The 18,191-nt window shown below is 38.1% G+C and overlaps 1 protein-coding gene across 1 annotated transcript in view; it reads right to left on the bottom strand.

Moving 5' to 3' along the window:
• Positions 1 to 2,669: 2,669 nt before the first annotated feature.
• Positions 2,670 to 18,191, bottom strand: part of DPYD (dihydropyrimidine dehydrogenase) — a gene marked incomplete at its 3' end in the record, with an annotated part of 286,251 nt that continues 270,729 nt past the window's right edge. Inside the window, exons 19-20 of the mRNA XM_029083522.1 lie at positions 3,155 to 3,334; positions 2,670 to 2,771 (exon numbers count right to left, since the gene is read on the bottom strand). Of these exons, the coding sequence (XP_028939355.1) occupies positions 2,670 to 2,771; positions 3,155 to 3,334 (282 nt within the window). The remainder of the gene's footprint in view (positions 2,772 to 3,154; positions 3,335 to 18,191) is intronic.

Here is an 18,191-nt window from a genome sequence, read left to right on the forward strand (position 1 = left end):
TTTAGTATTCTTTCTGTTTAAGAAGGAAATTATTGTGATAAATATAACAACTGACAGTTGACAACTGTTCAGTTTGTCATTTATCTGGTGACTGCATGGCAAGACAACTTCAGTCTGATGTCAGGTGTACCATTTAGAAGAAAGTATTTATCTTTTAGTTTACTCTGGTCATCAAATACTACAATATTTCATGACAAAACTCTACTGTGTCACTCTCCTGTGGCAACACTCTGCACTCAGCACCTGTTTGATACTGAAACCAGGACAGAAAATAAATTATCAAAAGAATTGTGCACTGCTATATAAAAATACAGACATTTACTTTCAATATTGCACTGTGAATCAAAATAGATACTATTATGAACATACAGCTAGGAATAGGACCTGTCCTAGCACTGTAATGTATTCAAAACTGAGAGACGCAAAATGAATTTGTATACAATCAGAAAGCAAGTGGTTCTTGATGCTCTTGAAAACAATTCTTGCTCCTCGGTTCTTTCTCATTGAATTGTCAATTGCCTGAACTTCTTATCCCCGTGATTTTATATGAAAATTAATAGGAATTTTGTAACAAAATGGAAGATGATTCCTCTATATTTTCACATTTACTGCACCAAAAATACAACACAGCAAAATTAGCATCCTCACTTTTTTTTTTCTTTTTTTTTTTTTGGAAAGCAAAAGTTCATCAGTATTTGCTGTTTAAGCTTCTCGTGCGTCTTATGGAAGAAACTGCATCTCGTCTCACAGTAATACCAAGACAAACTTGGACAGCTCCTTATAAGTTTTTAAAAATCGTAATGCAGGACTTTGACTGCCACATTTTACCTCATATACAACAAACACATTCCTACACATGACTTTTATCAATGAGAACACACACATCACATCAACAGGCTATCTTCTCTTTTCCAAATATAGAGTAAGGACATGCTTTTTAGTGAATTTAATTTAGAAAGAATCAGAAGCGTGTGTTACGACTTGCTGCCAAGCAAGTTAGATATTTGTGTTTGAATCTAGATGAAGCTACAGTAGTTAACTAAATTTACTGGGCACAAGTACATGAAATCCAATATTGATAATAATTTATGAAGGTAAGAATACTTATTCCTGTAATACTGCAAACTTAGTTTATGATAACATAATTAGTTACACTAATAACACAGCTTAGGCACAGTCTTGCTAATTATGATATTATAAATATTAATGATATCAAGCCTCTGTATTTGATTGCCCCTAGTATGATCATTTATCATGGTATTTCCTTTTACCTGTGTTGTATTATTTTTCTTCCTTTTTCCTTGAATGCTCATTCCTGGACAAACAGCCATCCTGAGCTTATGCCTAAAATATATCACTAACTTATCAATGATGCCTGGTTCACTTTATATGTTATTATTTAGTAGCAATGAGCCAATGATATAATTCAGTGCTAAGGGCAATCAAATATGCAATCAGTTACATTCTGTATGCCTTGTTCCTTTTAAATGTCTAACAGAGCCAGCCAGACAAGATTACACAGGTCTTTGTTTTTCATTCTTTTTCATGTGACCTGTTTCAAGTTAAGACTCCTTTGAATTATTAAATGCTTCCTTAAAGCATCTTTTCACGCTACCTTTTTAAAGTTAATTATTGATGTAGTGACAAGCAGAAAAGACTACGAATTAATTTTTTTTTCTCATTCAAAAGGACATGAAAAACATCTTTGACAATAGTTGTCTGTTTAGTAAAATACAAAGGTAATACAAAGATAGAACACTGAATGCACCTTTAAAGAAGAATTACAACAAATCTCTGTTACGTGAGTTGGAAATGCTGTGCATGTTTCTACAGGTGTTAAAGGAAAGAAGTTTAGATATAACCCTTTGAGCCTGGTTTAACTGCTTAACGTAAGTAGATGAAAATGAAACTGCTTATATCTCGTTTTATTTTTAAGCAGCGTATTATCCAGAGCTTTAGGAATAGGATTGTCTTTTCTTCTGGAAGGTAATGTTATAATTTTCAGAGCTCCACAGAGAACAACAACAATATAGGAGTCTCTAATCTCCTGCTAAATCCAACTCCAGTCATCAGCAACGATAAGCAGAGATTTGGAGGCGTTTGACACTCCAAATCCTATTCTTTTGTAGTTCTTTACTTTTTACAACATTTTCAACAGTGTTATATCAGATTTTTGGAAGGATAATCAATAGCCATGACGTATAACTGAAATCAGTCTTCAAAGTGATCCCCTCTAGTAACCAGAAACAAAAGCTCAGCCTCCATGCTGTGTAGGTATTTTGCTTAGAGCAGTAGCCAGTGGGGCATCAGTAGGAAGCCAGTTACACCTCCCTGCTTCTCAGCATGGATCAGCCAGTGCCCTGGTGGAGGGGTGAGCAGTACTGGGGCAGCTGCAACCCACTGCATCTGGCAAAAATCTCCAAAGATGCTGGGAACTACTAGAGAATAGAGGAAAGACAGTCCAGAGATTAGGATTTCAGAGAGACCATAGTTTACATTCTTATTCCACCACAGACTTTCTAGGTTTAAATGATCTTGCTGAATCTATTAAATTATTTAGTGTCACTGTGTCTCACCTGGAATTTCCTCGCCTTGCAAAGGGTTTGGGAATCAGTACACATGAAAGACCGTGAGATGCTCAGGTATGATTATTGAAGGGCCACTCCTACCTGATCTAGTGTTCCAAATAACAGCTGGTTTGTGACAAGCTGTCTCAGCTGGTCAGGTACAGTGCTAGGGGGCTTCCATGTCTCCTGAACGTTGCACCCTGGCTGGAACAGCCAGGAACTTCCGGCACAATTTTAGTATCAATCTGAATTGAGTTTAGTTTCATTAAAACAAGCAGTTTCAGAACTTGTAAAATTTGTAATTTTACATGCTACCCTTTTTTTTGAAAGACGTGATGTTATGAATCAAGTGGAGAGATCGTATTTATAGTAAAAATGTTCTCCCATATTAAGTAATTTCAGGTTTGTCTTCTTAAGCTGCCTTCAGGTATTTGTTAATATTTAGAAGGAAAAGACTTGGTGACTAATTGTGACAGCAGCAATGGTTAACCAAGGTAAACAGCAGAAACTGCATACAATCATTATGGAATTGCATTCAAAGCAAAGACATAGTGTCATTATATAGGAATGGCAATGAAATAACACACCTTTCCCGTCAGATCAGCAATTCTAGGTACTGGTTTTCCTTTCTGATGGCACACGGTTGCAGGACTCTGTCCATCCCAATCTTCAAGTTCCTCAATGCTTTTCAGGTAAAGAAGAGCTCGTAGTCCAGTGCAGTAGTCATCAATAACAGTGAAATCTTGATTCTGGATTGCACTGCACACCTATAAATGTAAGTCAGTTATCAGCAACATGCTGGCAGAGGAGCACGTGGAATTAGCAAGCTCTTTGGATTTACAGATTATCAGATGATCCTTCCTGCAGCTTCACTGGGAAAGAACTACAAGAATTCAGGATATTAATTGGCTGCTTAATCCTATGTCATAATACCACCACTGCAGTTCAGGAAAAAAAGGACTCAATAAGTATGGGTGAGCACTGCCAGGCACAGAACAAAATGGTCCCCTTCTGCTAATTACCATTTGCTATTCAGTGGTACTGGGAGGCTACTACTTTATTTTAGATACTTTAGAAACACAGATAGCAGTATAGTTTTATAAACATACAAAGCAATTATGTCTGACCTGCAGAGTTTAACATGTAAACACAAAACTACAGACAGCAGAGAATAATCTGACCATTTACATGGATACTTCTAGACCACTTCATGAATATCAACTCTGATTTAAACCCATAGAGATCCCCAACCAAACTGATAAATGAATAAAATATCAATGACTCTTCTCTGAACACCTTCTCATGAGCTAAACTCTAATCATCCATCAGTGACAAGGTACAGGGTTGGCTGAGTACCATTAATTGTCAGTCCCTGGAAATGCTCTGAAATTCCAGATGTATCAGTGTTTTCAGCCTCTGATTCAGAGCTAAAAGCTGATTCAGATCCTAAAAGCTAAAAAGAATGCTCCTGATAATACCTACACTTACATACACACATAATGAACACAACAATGAAATAGCCACCTATTTTAGAACATGAATGTGTTTTCCAGCACGAACACATCCACACTCCTTGGATATGAAAACAGACCTTGGATCATAATTGACATTGACACTTAAAAAAATACAGGAAATACATAATTCTTTTTCACATTCCAGAAGTGATAACACAGTTTGCAATTCTGAAGACAGGTACACATCACATTGTAAAATATGATGCAGTACAGCCATACAAGGAAAAAATAAAGGCAAACTATAAAATAAGCACAAGAACATTTTCTATGCAGCGCATTTACATTACACAAAATATGTTTCTCTGGAGAAACAGTGTGGGCTTTAATTAGGTCTGTTACACCTTCCATAGTCTTCAAGGCTTTTTTTTTTTTTTTTTTTTTTTTTTTCCAGAGCAGTTACAGAGAACATCATAATAATTTCCTGTACAGGTTATTTAACTGAAAAACTCAACTGTTGTTTATTTAAACCTTTTTGTTCAACAAGGTATTCTCTATTTTTTTAGTGCATGGGTAACACTTTTATTAGCTATTCTTATAAATACTAAAACTGTAAAAAAAAAAAGAGTTAAAAGCCATGTCATGTCACTTGAAACAAGTTCAGGCACTGTTGTCAAAATCCTGAAATATTTTGACAGGATGTATACACATGAGATACACTGGAGCATACCTGTAATAACCTTATAAATAAAGAGGCTTTTACTGTTTTCCATCTTGTGGTGCACTGTAATGAACTGCAATAATATAAAAATGTGCAGAAGATGATATTACACTAAGAGCTAACATTTGATCCCTGGGAGTTTATGTGCAGTGCACTGTTTGCCTTCTCTGGAAAGCCAAGTAGGTTCCAGAACCAAAGGCAAAACACAATTTTTTAAGAAAAATGTAAATCTCTGCACTGAAGAAAAATGTTACCTGAAATGGAAAGACTTAAAAACAGAATTAGCAAGTGGTTTCAGATGATCCTCCTCTTTTGTAGCAGCCTTATGACTATGGTGCCCAATGGTGCAGATAATTAACAAAAGACATGCCTTTCACTGATTTAACTGTGATAAAAGAAAGTGCTTATGTTTACGAGCCTTTCGCAGAACAAGAGAGATTCAAACATTAACACATACAAAATGACCAGAAATAGTTTTGGCAAATTCCAAAGCATTTTGAGCTTCAAAATTTCTTACGTTGCACACATCAGACAGTGAGATTTGTGCTTTAGGCTTACAGTAGCTTCCATGAATCACTGTAGAAGCCTTTGCTGCATTTTAAAAGACAGTGAACAAAGTCAAGAAATAAGGTCACCCTGACCCATCAGCCATGACAATTTCTACACCATGGAGAGAGGTTTTTAGCATCATACCTGGCTGCCTCTGAATCACCAGTTTAAATGACACTGTGCCCTCTTTCAGCAGAAGAGAAGTGGCAGGACAATAGAGCAGGTGAGACTCAAACTCATGCATCTGGAAAAACTGCACAAGTACTGAATCGGCCCATCTCCACACATCATTAATGCCCCCACTTTGCTCCTGCTGCTTGCACTGGGAATGGGCATGCTTCCCCTCCCTTGCAAAGTTAAACATTGAGCCCCCTCTTCTGCTGGTATCTTATTTTATGGGTGTGAAGAGCAGGAAGACCAGTCCAGATATGGCCATATTTAAAGTGGAACTACCTTTTGGTTGCTACCGCCTCTTATTTAATGTCTTATTAAACCACCTCAACAGAAGATAGAGGTGAGTAGGGTGCTGCTATAATAGCTGTTGTCTATGCCTTGCACACTGATCTGAGCAGCAGCATGAAAATGAACTGCGACCAGCCCTGCCCCCTCAGTTCCTTTCCTCAGCATCATGCTTTTACCAACCAAACATAGAAAAACGTGCTTCTGTTTAGACCCTGAAGCAAAAGCCTAAACAAAAATGTAACTTCACAACTGAGAACAGACGCATGATCCTATTGTGCCAGACCAGCAGTCTGTGTCCTGTGGCCAACAGAAGCTGCCTATGGGCGAGTACAAGAAACAGAGCAAGCGTGGATCAATTGCTCACATGGTTTGTCAGCCCAGGTTCTAGCAAGCAGTAGTGCTGGGACTTCACATGGCAGAGAGAGCACCTCTTTAATAGACCTTGATCCTAAATAATCCAAGTGAATCTGTTTTATGAGTAAATTAACATTCAACTGTTCACTGACCCAGGCTTTCACCTGAAACATTTAGGTAGAAAATAGCTTTTTCTTCTTTGGAAGATCAGACATAGGTCCTGTGAGCAACCTGCGGGACAGAGTGAAGTCCAGATCACAATGAAGCTGTAGCTGTCCTGCTAACAAGTGCTGTCCTGCTGTATTGGTTGTGTTTGTCTCTAGCTTTGGACTAGAACTTGGGCTAGAAGAGAAAGGTGCTACATTTTTCCTGCTTTGAAAGGTAACGTGTATTATTCATATTGCACTAATATACAGGGAAATAATTTTGCACAAGCTTGGTTTTACCGCATTGCCTGGCTCTGCCTTGACAGTAGAACTGCCACAATTTCATTTTTAACATCTGACCTCCTCTCCTTTCCCTCACATCCAGATTCCAATGATTGCCCCTCATGTCCCAAAAGAGATAAGCCGGCTAACATGCTGTGTATGATCAATTATATCATGCTCTCAGTATTCTGAAATCTAAAACTGTTCAGTATAAGTTGCAACTGTAGGTTACAATTCTAGTCTATGCAAACATATCTGAGATACTAAAAGACACAATGCCTGCTTTGCTGCTGGTAAATCAAACATACACCAAATGATCTAATTGGGGAATGGGGATGTGAAATGAATCACAGGCTAAGGCTCTAAGTAAAACTGTTCTGCAAAATGCAATGATGGGAGAGGCATGCAAAGGTCCCTGCTGATGTCTTGCATAAGAAATGACCTGTCTGCTCTATTATTAAATAAAGATAAATACTGAGTTCAACTTTGTCAAAGGATCTAGAGTCATTACAAATCTTACTTGAGGAACTGAGAGTAAATTTTCAGGAGATTATTATTGTGTAAAAAGAATTTTACAGGTTACAGGATTGTTATTAATCATTCACATCAATCTGATACTTTTAATTTCCATATTCTGAAGAAAAGTTCATTATTGGTGACAGGTACTACTGCTTCAGTTATAAAACATTGTACATGCCTTTGTTTTTAGCAGAATCATTACACAACAAAGAGATGACAATTTCTGAATTCTTTACTGAGGCAAATCCCCTGCACCTGAGAGCTCTGTCTGTGTAAGACCTTTTAGGTTTTGTCTATAGTCTATGTTTCTAGGAGCAATAGGAAAAATACCCAGACCAAATCACCCACTAAAGTAATTCCTACACAGCACTGTCCTTGCAGATGAGAAAGTATTTTCTGTAACACTAGAAAGAGGAAACAATGCACTGCTCTTCACGCATTACTCTGTCCACTCTATCTTACTCCATGACCTTCAGTTTTTACATAAACTAATTATGTAGAAGGTAAAAAATAAACTAATTATATCGTGAAATCTCAGCTGGACAGGTGATGATGGGGAAGATGGTGCCAAAATGGAATGGACCTCAGTTCCCACCTGCATTCTTTCTATTCCATCAATAGCAAGCGTTTCAGCAGAGGTGGCAGAGGAGCTGCAGATCTAGACACGTTTACATCAGTTCTTCCCTACCCTACTTTCAACTAACAAGAGCTAGTCTGTCTATAATCTCGCACACTGCTAGTTCACTACAAAAGGTTGGAGCAGGTCAGAGAATCTAGCCTGTTTAATAATTTGTTGCTTTGCAAGAAGTGTAAGTATTCTTGGTGTGACTAGATCTGTGAGAAGAAGAATGCTGCAATGTCTGGCAGCAGTTGTGTTCCTATTTAAAATTGTCTGAAAGCACTATTAAAACTCTTTGCCAACAGTGAATTTGCAGTAGGAGACAATAGCTTGGAGAAAATTTTAGTTTTTACACCTCTCTGAAATACATGTTTCTCTCTTACAAATATGGGCATGAAATAGTCGTTGTTTTTAGGAAAACAGAAGTAACAGTAAGGAGGCAGATGGGTGGCAGTGATAACATGGTATAGAAGAAGATTGATGGATATGTATTTGTATATGCAAACACAAATCACATAGCTTGACTGTTCTACCATATTAGTTTCCATTTGTTGTAGCTGTACAACATCAAAGTAGTGATGTCCTCATATATTGCATTTAGTAGTAATGTAACGAACTACCAAAAAAAAAAAAAAATTCAAAGTGAGACTTTCTAAGTAGTTTCCTGGCAATGGAGACAGCAGGCTCTTTCATCTGTGCTGTAACTGTGGCAGTGCATTGATTTAAACTCCTTCTGAGATCTCAAATGCTTTTATATTCTTAGGTCTTGCTGGTTGATTTCTTTTTGCTTTTTTTTCCCCTTCAAATGATAAAATTCTAGCATTTAGCAGAATGCCATCTTGCTTCCCCAGAAGACGGAGACTTATTTCAGCTTTGGTTCTAAACTGCATAGGATCTCTAAATAAAATAACTCTCAAAATGCCATTCGATTAGGAAATTGGCCTTTGACTTCACAGTTTCTAATATTCTGACCATAGCAAGGGGATAAATAACTACTATTCCTCCAAGATACCTGTGAGAGGTTTACCATGGATTAACAATTTTGCTTTTCCATTCATGTGGTTGATTTCCTTTGAAATATTTTTACTGATATGTCCAAATGGTAAGCAAAAGATCTACTGTTTTGATTTTATATTATAATATATTTTCAATTTTAGCATTACTTATCATCTTTTTATATGAGCTTTCTTTTTCTATTAAAAATTATTTCTGATAAGTACAGAAGACATAAATCTACCTTCCTGTTAGAGAAACATTTATGAATGACTCGAAGCTGTTTTTCAGTGTATAGTTGAGGCTACTGCTTTTTTGATTAGTGTCTATTGATTAAGATTCCGGTGAAAAAAGACTGAAATTGTAAATGAATGCAAGGTACTTCAGGAAGGACTTTATTTCTGCCCATCTGGGTATCCATATGAATCAACAGACTTAAGAAAATTAATTTTATTGTAGTGGGCAAGAGCATGATTCTAATCTGGGTAAGGCATATATATAATTCAAAAATTATTCTCAAAAGCAACTAGCAATAATTTACTCAACTGAAGGGAGATCTTTCTGGGCCATGCAATCTATATGCTGCATAGCTCTTGCCTATGGAAATGAAAATGTATGTTTTCTAGCTCCTGTACAATGATTTAGATGTGCTCAGATCAACAAAGTAAAAAGCAGTACACACAGCATTGGTTTTCTGACACAGCTCCCATATTAATGCAGCAAGAGCTGCAATGTGAGAATAAGCAGACAAATAAAATCTCTTCTGAGAGGGGTTTCTGTACTTACTCTTCAGGATACCAATGTCTATGGAAAAGCTGCCTGTGTAACAATGGTTCCTCCTCCACATGTCTCATTGAACACTGACTTATCGGTACATTAAATGCATAGCCCAAATTATCCTTTCTATCAGTAATTATTACTTTTGCTAGAGGGTTGTAGGATTAAGAACATTAGAAGAAGTGGATTATCAGACAATGTAGTGCACTCTCTGGAAGAAAAAAAAAAAAAAGATTCTTTGTTGTAAAGAACAAATTTGTAAGTAAGAAAAAGCTTCCCAAATATTGATACAGTACAGATGGAATGATTTGATTCATTCACATTAGCTGCTTAAATGACTCTAGAGATACAGGTTAGCAGATGGGATGTTACTTAACAAGGCTTCAGATACTGGATCAAGATGCAAAACTGATTTGGATGATAGCTGATAGCCTTTTTAAAACATTAAAATTGAGCTAATATGCATGAACTAATGAACTACTATTTGTTCCAAAGGCTAGTACAGCTTTCAGAAAGCAGTCTGAAGGATTCAAATATTACAGCTATGAACTGCAGGGAAAAAAACACATAATCTTTTTTACTTGAAATCCTAATGAGCTGAGGGCTTACTAGTGACACTTGAGGGGCAACACAGAAGAAAGATTCAAAGATGCTAACAACTCCAGGCTCTGCAGAGTAGGCAACCATTCACATAGGCCTTACGAAATCTGTATTAAAAAAAATGACTGGATGGTCCGATGTCATGTGGGTATCAGTAATGAAGAATTTCAGTTATTTTGTTATAGCTCAAGTGAGTTCATCAGACAAGCTTGAAGTAAAGCATCATTCTAATCAGAAGTATAGACTAATGTCAGTAAGTAATGGAGCTCAAAATGAGTTAAAAGGAGAAGGTCCCCAGCCCATGCAAGACAAGCTTGTGGAATAAGAGGTCTATGTCCTGTACAGCTTGGATCCTCTCTACAAAAGGACAACATAACACTGACATGGTGTTGAGCAGAGCTGAGCCGACATTCAGGGAGCATTGTGGCAAGGACCACAGGTAAGGAAATAAGGATGCAGTAGCTGGGCAGCAAAAAGAGCCACACAGCTTGTGTCAAAGCCACAGCAACCTCCAGAGACAGGCTGTAATGGAAAGCCTCCCCAGCACCAAGACGACCTTTACTCCCGCTGGCACAGAGATCCTGAAGTACCTGATTTTGGGGGGTGAAAGATAGACCTTGTTCAGGTATTGCACTCCAGCAACCTTGGGCAACTGAGAGTGGCCAACAAAGAAGGAAGAGAAAAAAGTCTAGAATCCATTAGCCACTTATCAGATGAGGGCATGGCAGGGGATAAGAGCACTGTAGGAGATCTTTTAGGAATGTTATCTGGTGTATTAATTCCTAGCCTACTCAAATGTATTTTTCCTCACCTTAAATTCTTCTCTGCCTGTTAATGTATCTTTGATCTAAATAGCTACACTGGGTGTTTGGGAGTGGGAAACTGGTACTTATCAAGGGACCCTGAAAGATGCAATTTTATATTCCATGTCTTTGAGAGGGGAAATGCAGAAGAAATCAAGAATTTTCAGAAGGCTCCCTGAGGTAATTGTGGGTTTTTTTCCCTGTCAACTACCCCTAGAGGAATGGTTATTTTTCCTTATCTCACTAAAGCATTCTGTCAGTTCTTGGAACTACAAAGTGGACCTTTATGCAGTAGGTGGGCACACACACTGATAAAAGTGCTGATTGCGGTCCTCTTTCCTAAGAAAACAAATATGATTCCACACGCCTTGAGCATCGAGGAGTGTGGGAAGCAGCCTCATCAGCCATCTACAGGAAACTGTATCATTGTACTGTAGATCTACAAAATGAAAGATATCTATGAAAGCAGATGAGCTAACTCCCCTGTGTAAGCACTCCAATCACATATAGAGGCTCTACAACCATCTTTAAATATATGTTGAATACCACTTCATATTTCATTTATTAACATCCAAAGGTCTCGCCTCTCTCTTATAAGTACTGTTGTGGAAAATGAAATCCTTCAGTTGTCCCAGTGGTTCTGCAGCTGTTGATACAGCATCAGCAGCTATGCCAGGTAAATGTGGATTTTCTCGACCCATTTCCATGAGCTGTATCCTCCAGCTCCTCCAAAGACATTTCTAAAATAGGTATCAGTTAAGTTACTCAGATCTAGTGATTTGATGTTAAAAGTAATCAAGTAGCGTAACACTAGTCAGAAGTTAGCAGTGCTTTTAGGATTTTATTTTCTGAGAGCTAACCAACAGGAACGCCATCCTGTCTGGACTGGAGTTGGTCCGTTATTCTATTTTTGGAAATGCGTATTTGTCAGAAGCGAGCGTGGTTCTAGGAAAGCACACTTTTCAGAAAAAACCTGTGTTCTAAAAAAACACGTGGAAAAGAGTTTCAGAATTATCAATATGTGCTGTTTGACAACGTTGAATGCAACAGCTCCATTTAACTTGAAAATGTCTGGTTTGCAATCCAAGTTAATTGGAATGAAAAGGTCAAAACTATGTTGCAAAATGATTTAAACAAATAATGTTTTTTCTTTAAATGTGTTAATTCCACAGATTTTTAGAACTTTGATTATCAGTTTGATTTCCAGTTTAAACTGGAAAACTTTTCCATCCTTAAACTTCCCTGTGATAGAATAACTACTTCCTGATCATTGGTAATAGTCAGGTTCATTAATGCATAACGGATCTAGGGTAAAGCTTCAGTGTTCTTCATCCCAGGACACTCTGAATCAGACACAACAGGGACTTGAACCCAGATCTATTTTAGTCATTTTGATTAAATGAAATTTGTCAATGAAAAACAGTTTGCTCAAAGAAGTTTTCAACAAACTCTAATGAGAACCATCTACTGAGAAACACCCTCCTGTGACCAGAATTTTGAAAGCTGCAGACCTCTCAAAATCAAACAGAAAAGCAATTTTTTCATTTTAGAACCTCAGTTCAGTCCTGCAATGATTAACCCCTCATCCTTGTGAGTCTTTCCCTCTAGTACTCTCACATTTATTTCAGCTAAAATTACTTTCATCCTTTATCAGCTTGCCTGTATGAATTTGTGCAGCAGCTGCTGTGTCCCTTGAAGAGTGAGATTCATGTGAATAAAATAGTTCTGACCCTTCCAGTCCTTCGTGTCTGAGATAAAAACCCCACTTCCACATTTCCTTAGGGATTGTTTTACCTATCTCTGTCCAAATAATAAGTATCAGCAAGAAAAGCAGTGACATAACTGAGATATTGAAGGAAGTTAAACCCTTTCTTAAATGTACTGCCAGCTTCAGAAAAATGGTTTCTCTGTTTGTTTCTTTCATTCAGATTGCATGGATAAAAGGACCCCTCGCCAGCCAGATCAAGCTGTATCAGGGGGCTTGTGTTGTAGCAGGAAAAAAAACCTCAAAAAGGCATCAGGGCTCATATTCCCAGATTGCTCCCTCCTTCCCGGGCAGAAAAAAGATTTTTCTACTGCTGGGAAAACTGGCAGATTGGTCACCAAACTCCAGCTAGCCCTGCACTGAGCCCGAGCCAAGCTGCACGGCAGCACACACCTGGGCCAGCCTGGGCTCCAGGCCTGTGCCTTCCCTGGGCACAGCCTCTGCCACTGCTTGCTCTCCCTTTCCTCCTCTCACTGCCAGCTACAGCCTCTGACTGAAAGATCACCAGAGCTGCTGCCACACAAAAAGGAAAATTTCTTACATGTGTATTTTCTTTATATGACCGACAATGTTTCCGAGAAAAATTTCTCTGATGGCAAAGCTTTGCAATCCTGAATGTTTTATATTTTCCCTTCTTGGAACACAAGTTCCCTGCAGTTACAATACATTTAATCTAAAACAAAACACAGGAAATTCCCTCAGCAATTATTGGAGATGGCAGTAATGAAAAAAGAAACTCATCATTTTCCACTGTGCTTACCTTTCCTTCTACTTACATTTGCCATATCCAACAGGAACTGGGTACATTTTCAGATTCAATTTCCAGTCACCTCCACACTGGTACACAAAGGGAGCTCTGTCTACAACAGAGCTAGCTTAATGTCTGAAAGCGACCTGAGCTGAGTAAAACAACTTGCCCACAATTTCTCCAACACTTAACTGAGTCTCTTTTGAAGAATCATCTCCATGTTGCTTTTACTTCGTAAACTTTTAAACAAAACTCACTTGATGTCAATTCACACCATGTGGTTTTATCTACAGGGAGGACAGCTCTGTGCTTGTTCATGTAAGATAGTGGCAGCCCAAACCCACATCAGTAGTGTGAATCCACACTAAAAACAGGTGCAGCAGTACTGGGTTTTGGAAAGACAAGCAATATTGTGGATCCTTGGGATAGACGGAGAGAACATGTTGTCAAAGCAGTTATTCTTCACATCTCCTCATCCCTTAGAGTCCCTATGTCACCAGACCCAGGGAAGCAGTGTAGATACCTGGGCAGAAGGTTCAGTGTCCCCAGGTATAAGAGCAGAGAATAAATCCTCTGCAGAGGCGGGGAGTGACTAGTATGGAGAGCATTTGAGCTGATGCTCAATTGAGACCTAATTGTTATTAAATAATTATTACCATTCAGTGATGGTTAAACCTAATTTGCATAAGAATCCTTTGTAAGAATGACAAATAGCGGTTGTTATGGAATGAGCTCGAATTCACCCTTACAAATTTATGAAATAACAATCCTATCTATGCAGACCTCATTTACTAGCTGGTGAAATGAGCAGAAATAAAGGAAAGCTAATAGATAAATCGCCTTAGCAGCTCTAAATAAAATGTAAACCTATTGCAAAACTGCACAAAATAAAAGGCATTATTAGCTTAGAGTTTAGTCCATAACTTTACAATGTGCAGGTTTGAATAATGCAACTTTTCATTAAAAGTGGCAAGATAATAAAAGTCAAAATCAATAAAGAAAACCTGTTCTAATTTTAATTTTTTCCAACTATAACCAAAAAACTTTCAAGATTGTTTTTGTTTAACAAATTCTGATTTCCATTAAAAGGAATTTTTACAGAAAATTCAGACTATCAATTAGCAATTTTCATCCCAAGCATCTGTAATGCAGCAAGTGTGGCAGTCCTCTAGTGACTTTTTTTTTATTATTATTAGCAAAGAGAGTTGAGAACAGGTTGAGTTTCTGTAATTAGCAGTGAACTAAGAAAAAAGCAGAAAATAATGAAATGTTTATCAGAAGTGATTGCTTGAGTATGTCTGTCCCAACTCTTTCACATTTGTTTTTCTTTTGATTTTACGTTGACATGTTCAAACAGCACTTTGTTCCCTCTTTTGTTTCTGCATGTACTGTAAATTTTAGCTCTGCAGAGAAGGGCCACTCCATTCAGCGCTGTGTCCATTGAAGACTTTTTTAAGCGTGCTGCTCTGTGAGCAGTGGAGCTAATGATACCTGGTTTCCAGCAGCTCTGTATCTCGTGGTTGGGTTCTCAGACATCTAATAAGGCGTGACTGCCAATTAAAGCCTTTCCTGTGGCTGACACAGTCCTAACAGCGCTGTCCCATGTGGATTCTCAGAGGTCTAATAAAAGTGAGCTCATAAGGCGCTTGCACTTACAGTGAAGGAAGGTAGGTATGCTCTCCCTCCTATGCCTGACTTTTTTGTTTTCTCAAAACTTGTTATAGCAAAATACTTTCTATCTTCCGGCAAATCTCAGTGAAAATGGCCACAAAGCTCAAATGTGACTGAGGATACTCAAAAGGACACAGAAACACATACTGAATTTCTTTGGGAACATGGCCTAAAACCTGCTACTCCTACATGAGACTACATTTATCTCAGTCAAAGGCCTCACATCTGAAAAATGGTTTTGCCTTAAGTGGTATTTTTTTTTCTTAAAATAGTTGGTCGATGTAAAGAGCCATCTTGTATCATTTTGGTGGCCCGCCACTGCATCCAGCAATCTATTCTTCACTCATCAATTTAACTGGTGAGAGAACTAGCTCCAACATCTTAACTTCTCTGTATCATGGACAGCTTTGTACAGAAAGGTTTTGTTCTTCTACTCTCTGAGCCACAGCCTACGTCAGACATGTCAGTGTCCAGCTGGTGCCAAAGTGTGCCCATTCTCAGGTTTATCCACCCATGGAGTACTCTCCAACTGGCACAAAGCAAAGCTTTCAGTCTCTGTTTCCCCCCATGCACTAGTGTAAGGATGGGCTTGGAGCAGAGGAAGGGTGGGCTCTTGGCAGGTCCAGGCAGGAGATCCCAGCCTTGCTCTGCCACACTAACAGCATCCTGTGGTTAAGACTTGCAGCCACCCAGTCGAATTCATTCTTCTTGCACAGAGCTGAGATTAGACACAAGGAAAGACTAAGCCCTGCCTCTGCATTCAAAATCACTGCTATTCATTGCAAGACAAAAGTTTTTTCCAAGTGTCATCAGTATAATTTTAACCTGGAATTGTAAAACACAAGGCCTGCTCCATCACTGCCCCGCTCTGCAACTCCCATGATTTCAATCTCTCTTAGTTTTTCACTCTCCATACCATTAAATGGCATAAACAATAAATCCTGGATGAGAATTTTTTTGCCTCATCTAGTCCTCACTTAACTCAAGTATTGCTGTCTTCACTGACTTCAAGTCACTGACACTGAGAAGGGCTTAAAAGAACATTAATTAAGTGCATGGAGACCCACCTCTCTATGTTGCAGTTCTACAGCCATTAAAAAAAAAAACAGAGATACTGCATCAGGGATCTTAATGAAAATTAAAAAATAAAAATAAAATGAGGGAAAAAAAGATAAATAATTACAGCATATATTTACTTCATGGGTTTTTGTGGGGATTTTTTTGAGACTGGGGTGGAGAAGACGGTAGCATCCAAACATTAAGACGTGACATAATGTTTATGAAAAGGTATTTTTTTCCCCTGTCATTTCAGTGATTATATTTTCAGAGCCTTGCTTTTATTTTCTGGTACCCAGGGCATTATATACCACGTAGAAGGGTTCCTTATAGGGTTTCACATTTGCACAAATACAATAACAATGCTCTCTCATAGTTCAAGTCACACTATTTTGTGATGGAAAAGCTTGTTTATTCACACACAAAGGGCCATCCTGCTGTTAAAAAAATCCCTCAGCTAAATGCTTCAGTAAAAAGCCTGCTAAAGAAAAAATAATAATCAAACTGTCCTGAATCCCTTGAGACTCTGGCTCCAAAGAGGTACCAACAGGAATGTTCCTTGAAAATGTTACAAAAAACACAAGTAGTTTCATAAATACAACTGCATTCTCTCTTGGAGGGAGATTTTATCTTGCAGAGGCAGAAGACATCGCTATTGCTTTCCTATCATGGGCTGTCATAATTCCAGAACAGTTTTGTTCTTCCTCACATCCCTGGGGTCTCCTACACAAATGGCGTGGGGCAGGAGAGAAGGGCATGGGGCAGATTCAGTATCACAGCAGCTCTGCCTCTGAGGTGGGGTATATTCCCACCTTATTACCTTGCCTGAGAGGCGAGGAGGGTCCTCTTGGTGCGAGGTCGGGAGGCAGCAGGTGTGCATGGGCTGAAGACAATTTGGTGAGGACAAGAGCACAGTGCCTGCAGGAACAGGACTGCAAGGTACTACATCCCATCCAGGGCAAGTGGGAAACATAGATGGGTGGAGGTGGGTCTGAAACAGGGCTTGGGGCAAAACTACAGGCTGTCCTGCTGGGAAGCAGCATTACACAGGTGGATTTTAAATCATTGCTATGTAGATTGCCTTACAGACATCCATGCTGGAGCAACAGGGGACATGTGGGACCTCCATACTTTGTAAGAAAAGAAATTCGTTTGAAAAGGAACCCATTTTCTTTACACATTAATGACCAATATGCAAGATTAACAGAAGTATTCCATACCAGAATATAACGTTAAGAGACTCTACCATGAAAGAAGTATACTTCAGAAAGTACCCCTTTGTTCTACCTTTTTTTTTTTGTTACATCTGCTAGAAATAATGACTACAGAATCCCTTTCAACAAAAGGTCATTTATGTCAATGGACAGAACACAGAGGATCAGATCACCTGCGGTAATTGCAAATTAATGCTCTACTGCTAATGCATTAACTACACAATATTGATCTACAATTGAATCATACAGGCTACTGCAAAGTGATTTTTGCTTTAATATTTTTAGGGTTTTATTGCTTTTTCCATAATGAATTTTCTCTTTCCACTGGAATTTTCTATAATTGTCTCCATTTTTAATTTTCTACAGCAAGATGACTTTGAAAAATACATCTCTTTCAGACCCTTGCAAAAATCTAACTGCAAATGTGACATGGTAAATCACACACATGATGCAAAAGATGCAAAAAAAATCCAATATTAATTTTATTTTGAGAAATTGTGGCTTTAAAAAAAGTTTAGTTAAATAATAAAAAAAATACTTCAGCCTCACTGAGGTTATTCATACAGTAATCAACTGTACCTCAAAAAGATCCAGCTACACATTTCTGGAGATTTTGATATGGAAAGAGTGAAGGATTATCTCCATAAATAAGGTTGTTATATTTTTTTTTAATTTCATGCCTGTACTGAAAAGGGATTGGTGGATTTGGGCATGTTACAAAAAGGTATAGTGCTATGGAATTAGCTGAAGAATGATTGAAATGTTTCAGCTTTTTTAATGAAAAATTAAAGAACAAGTGGGGTCTTTTTGCAACTGTTTCTGAAGTCCATAAAATGAAAGAATGCTTTGTTAAATTGCTGTATAAAATTTTAATCCCAACTGCTACTCACTTAA

This window comes from Antrostomus carolinensis, unplaced genomic scaffold, assembly GCF_000700745.2.
Source record: "Antrostomus carolinensis isolate BGI_N321 unplaced genomic scaffold, ASM70074v2 scaffold2832, whole genome shotgun sequence".
Classification (NCBI taxonomy): domain Eukaryota; kingdom Metazoa; phylum Chordata; class Aves; order Caprimulgiformes; family Caprimulgidae; genus Antrostomus; species Antrostomus carolinensis.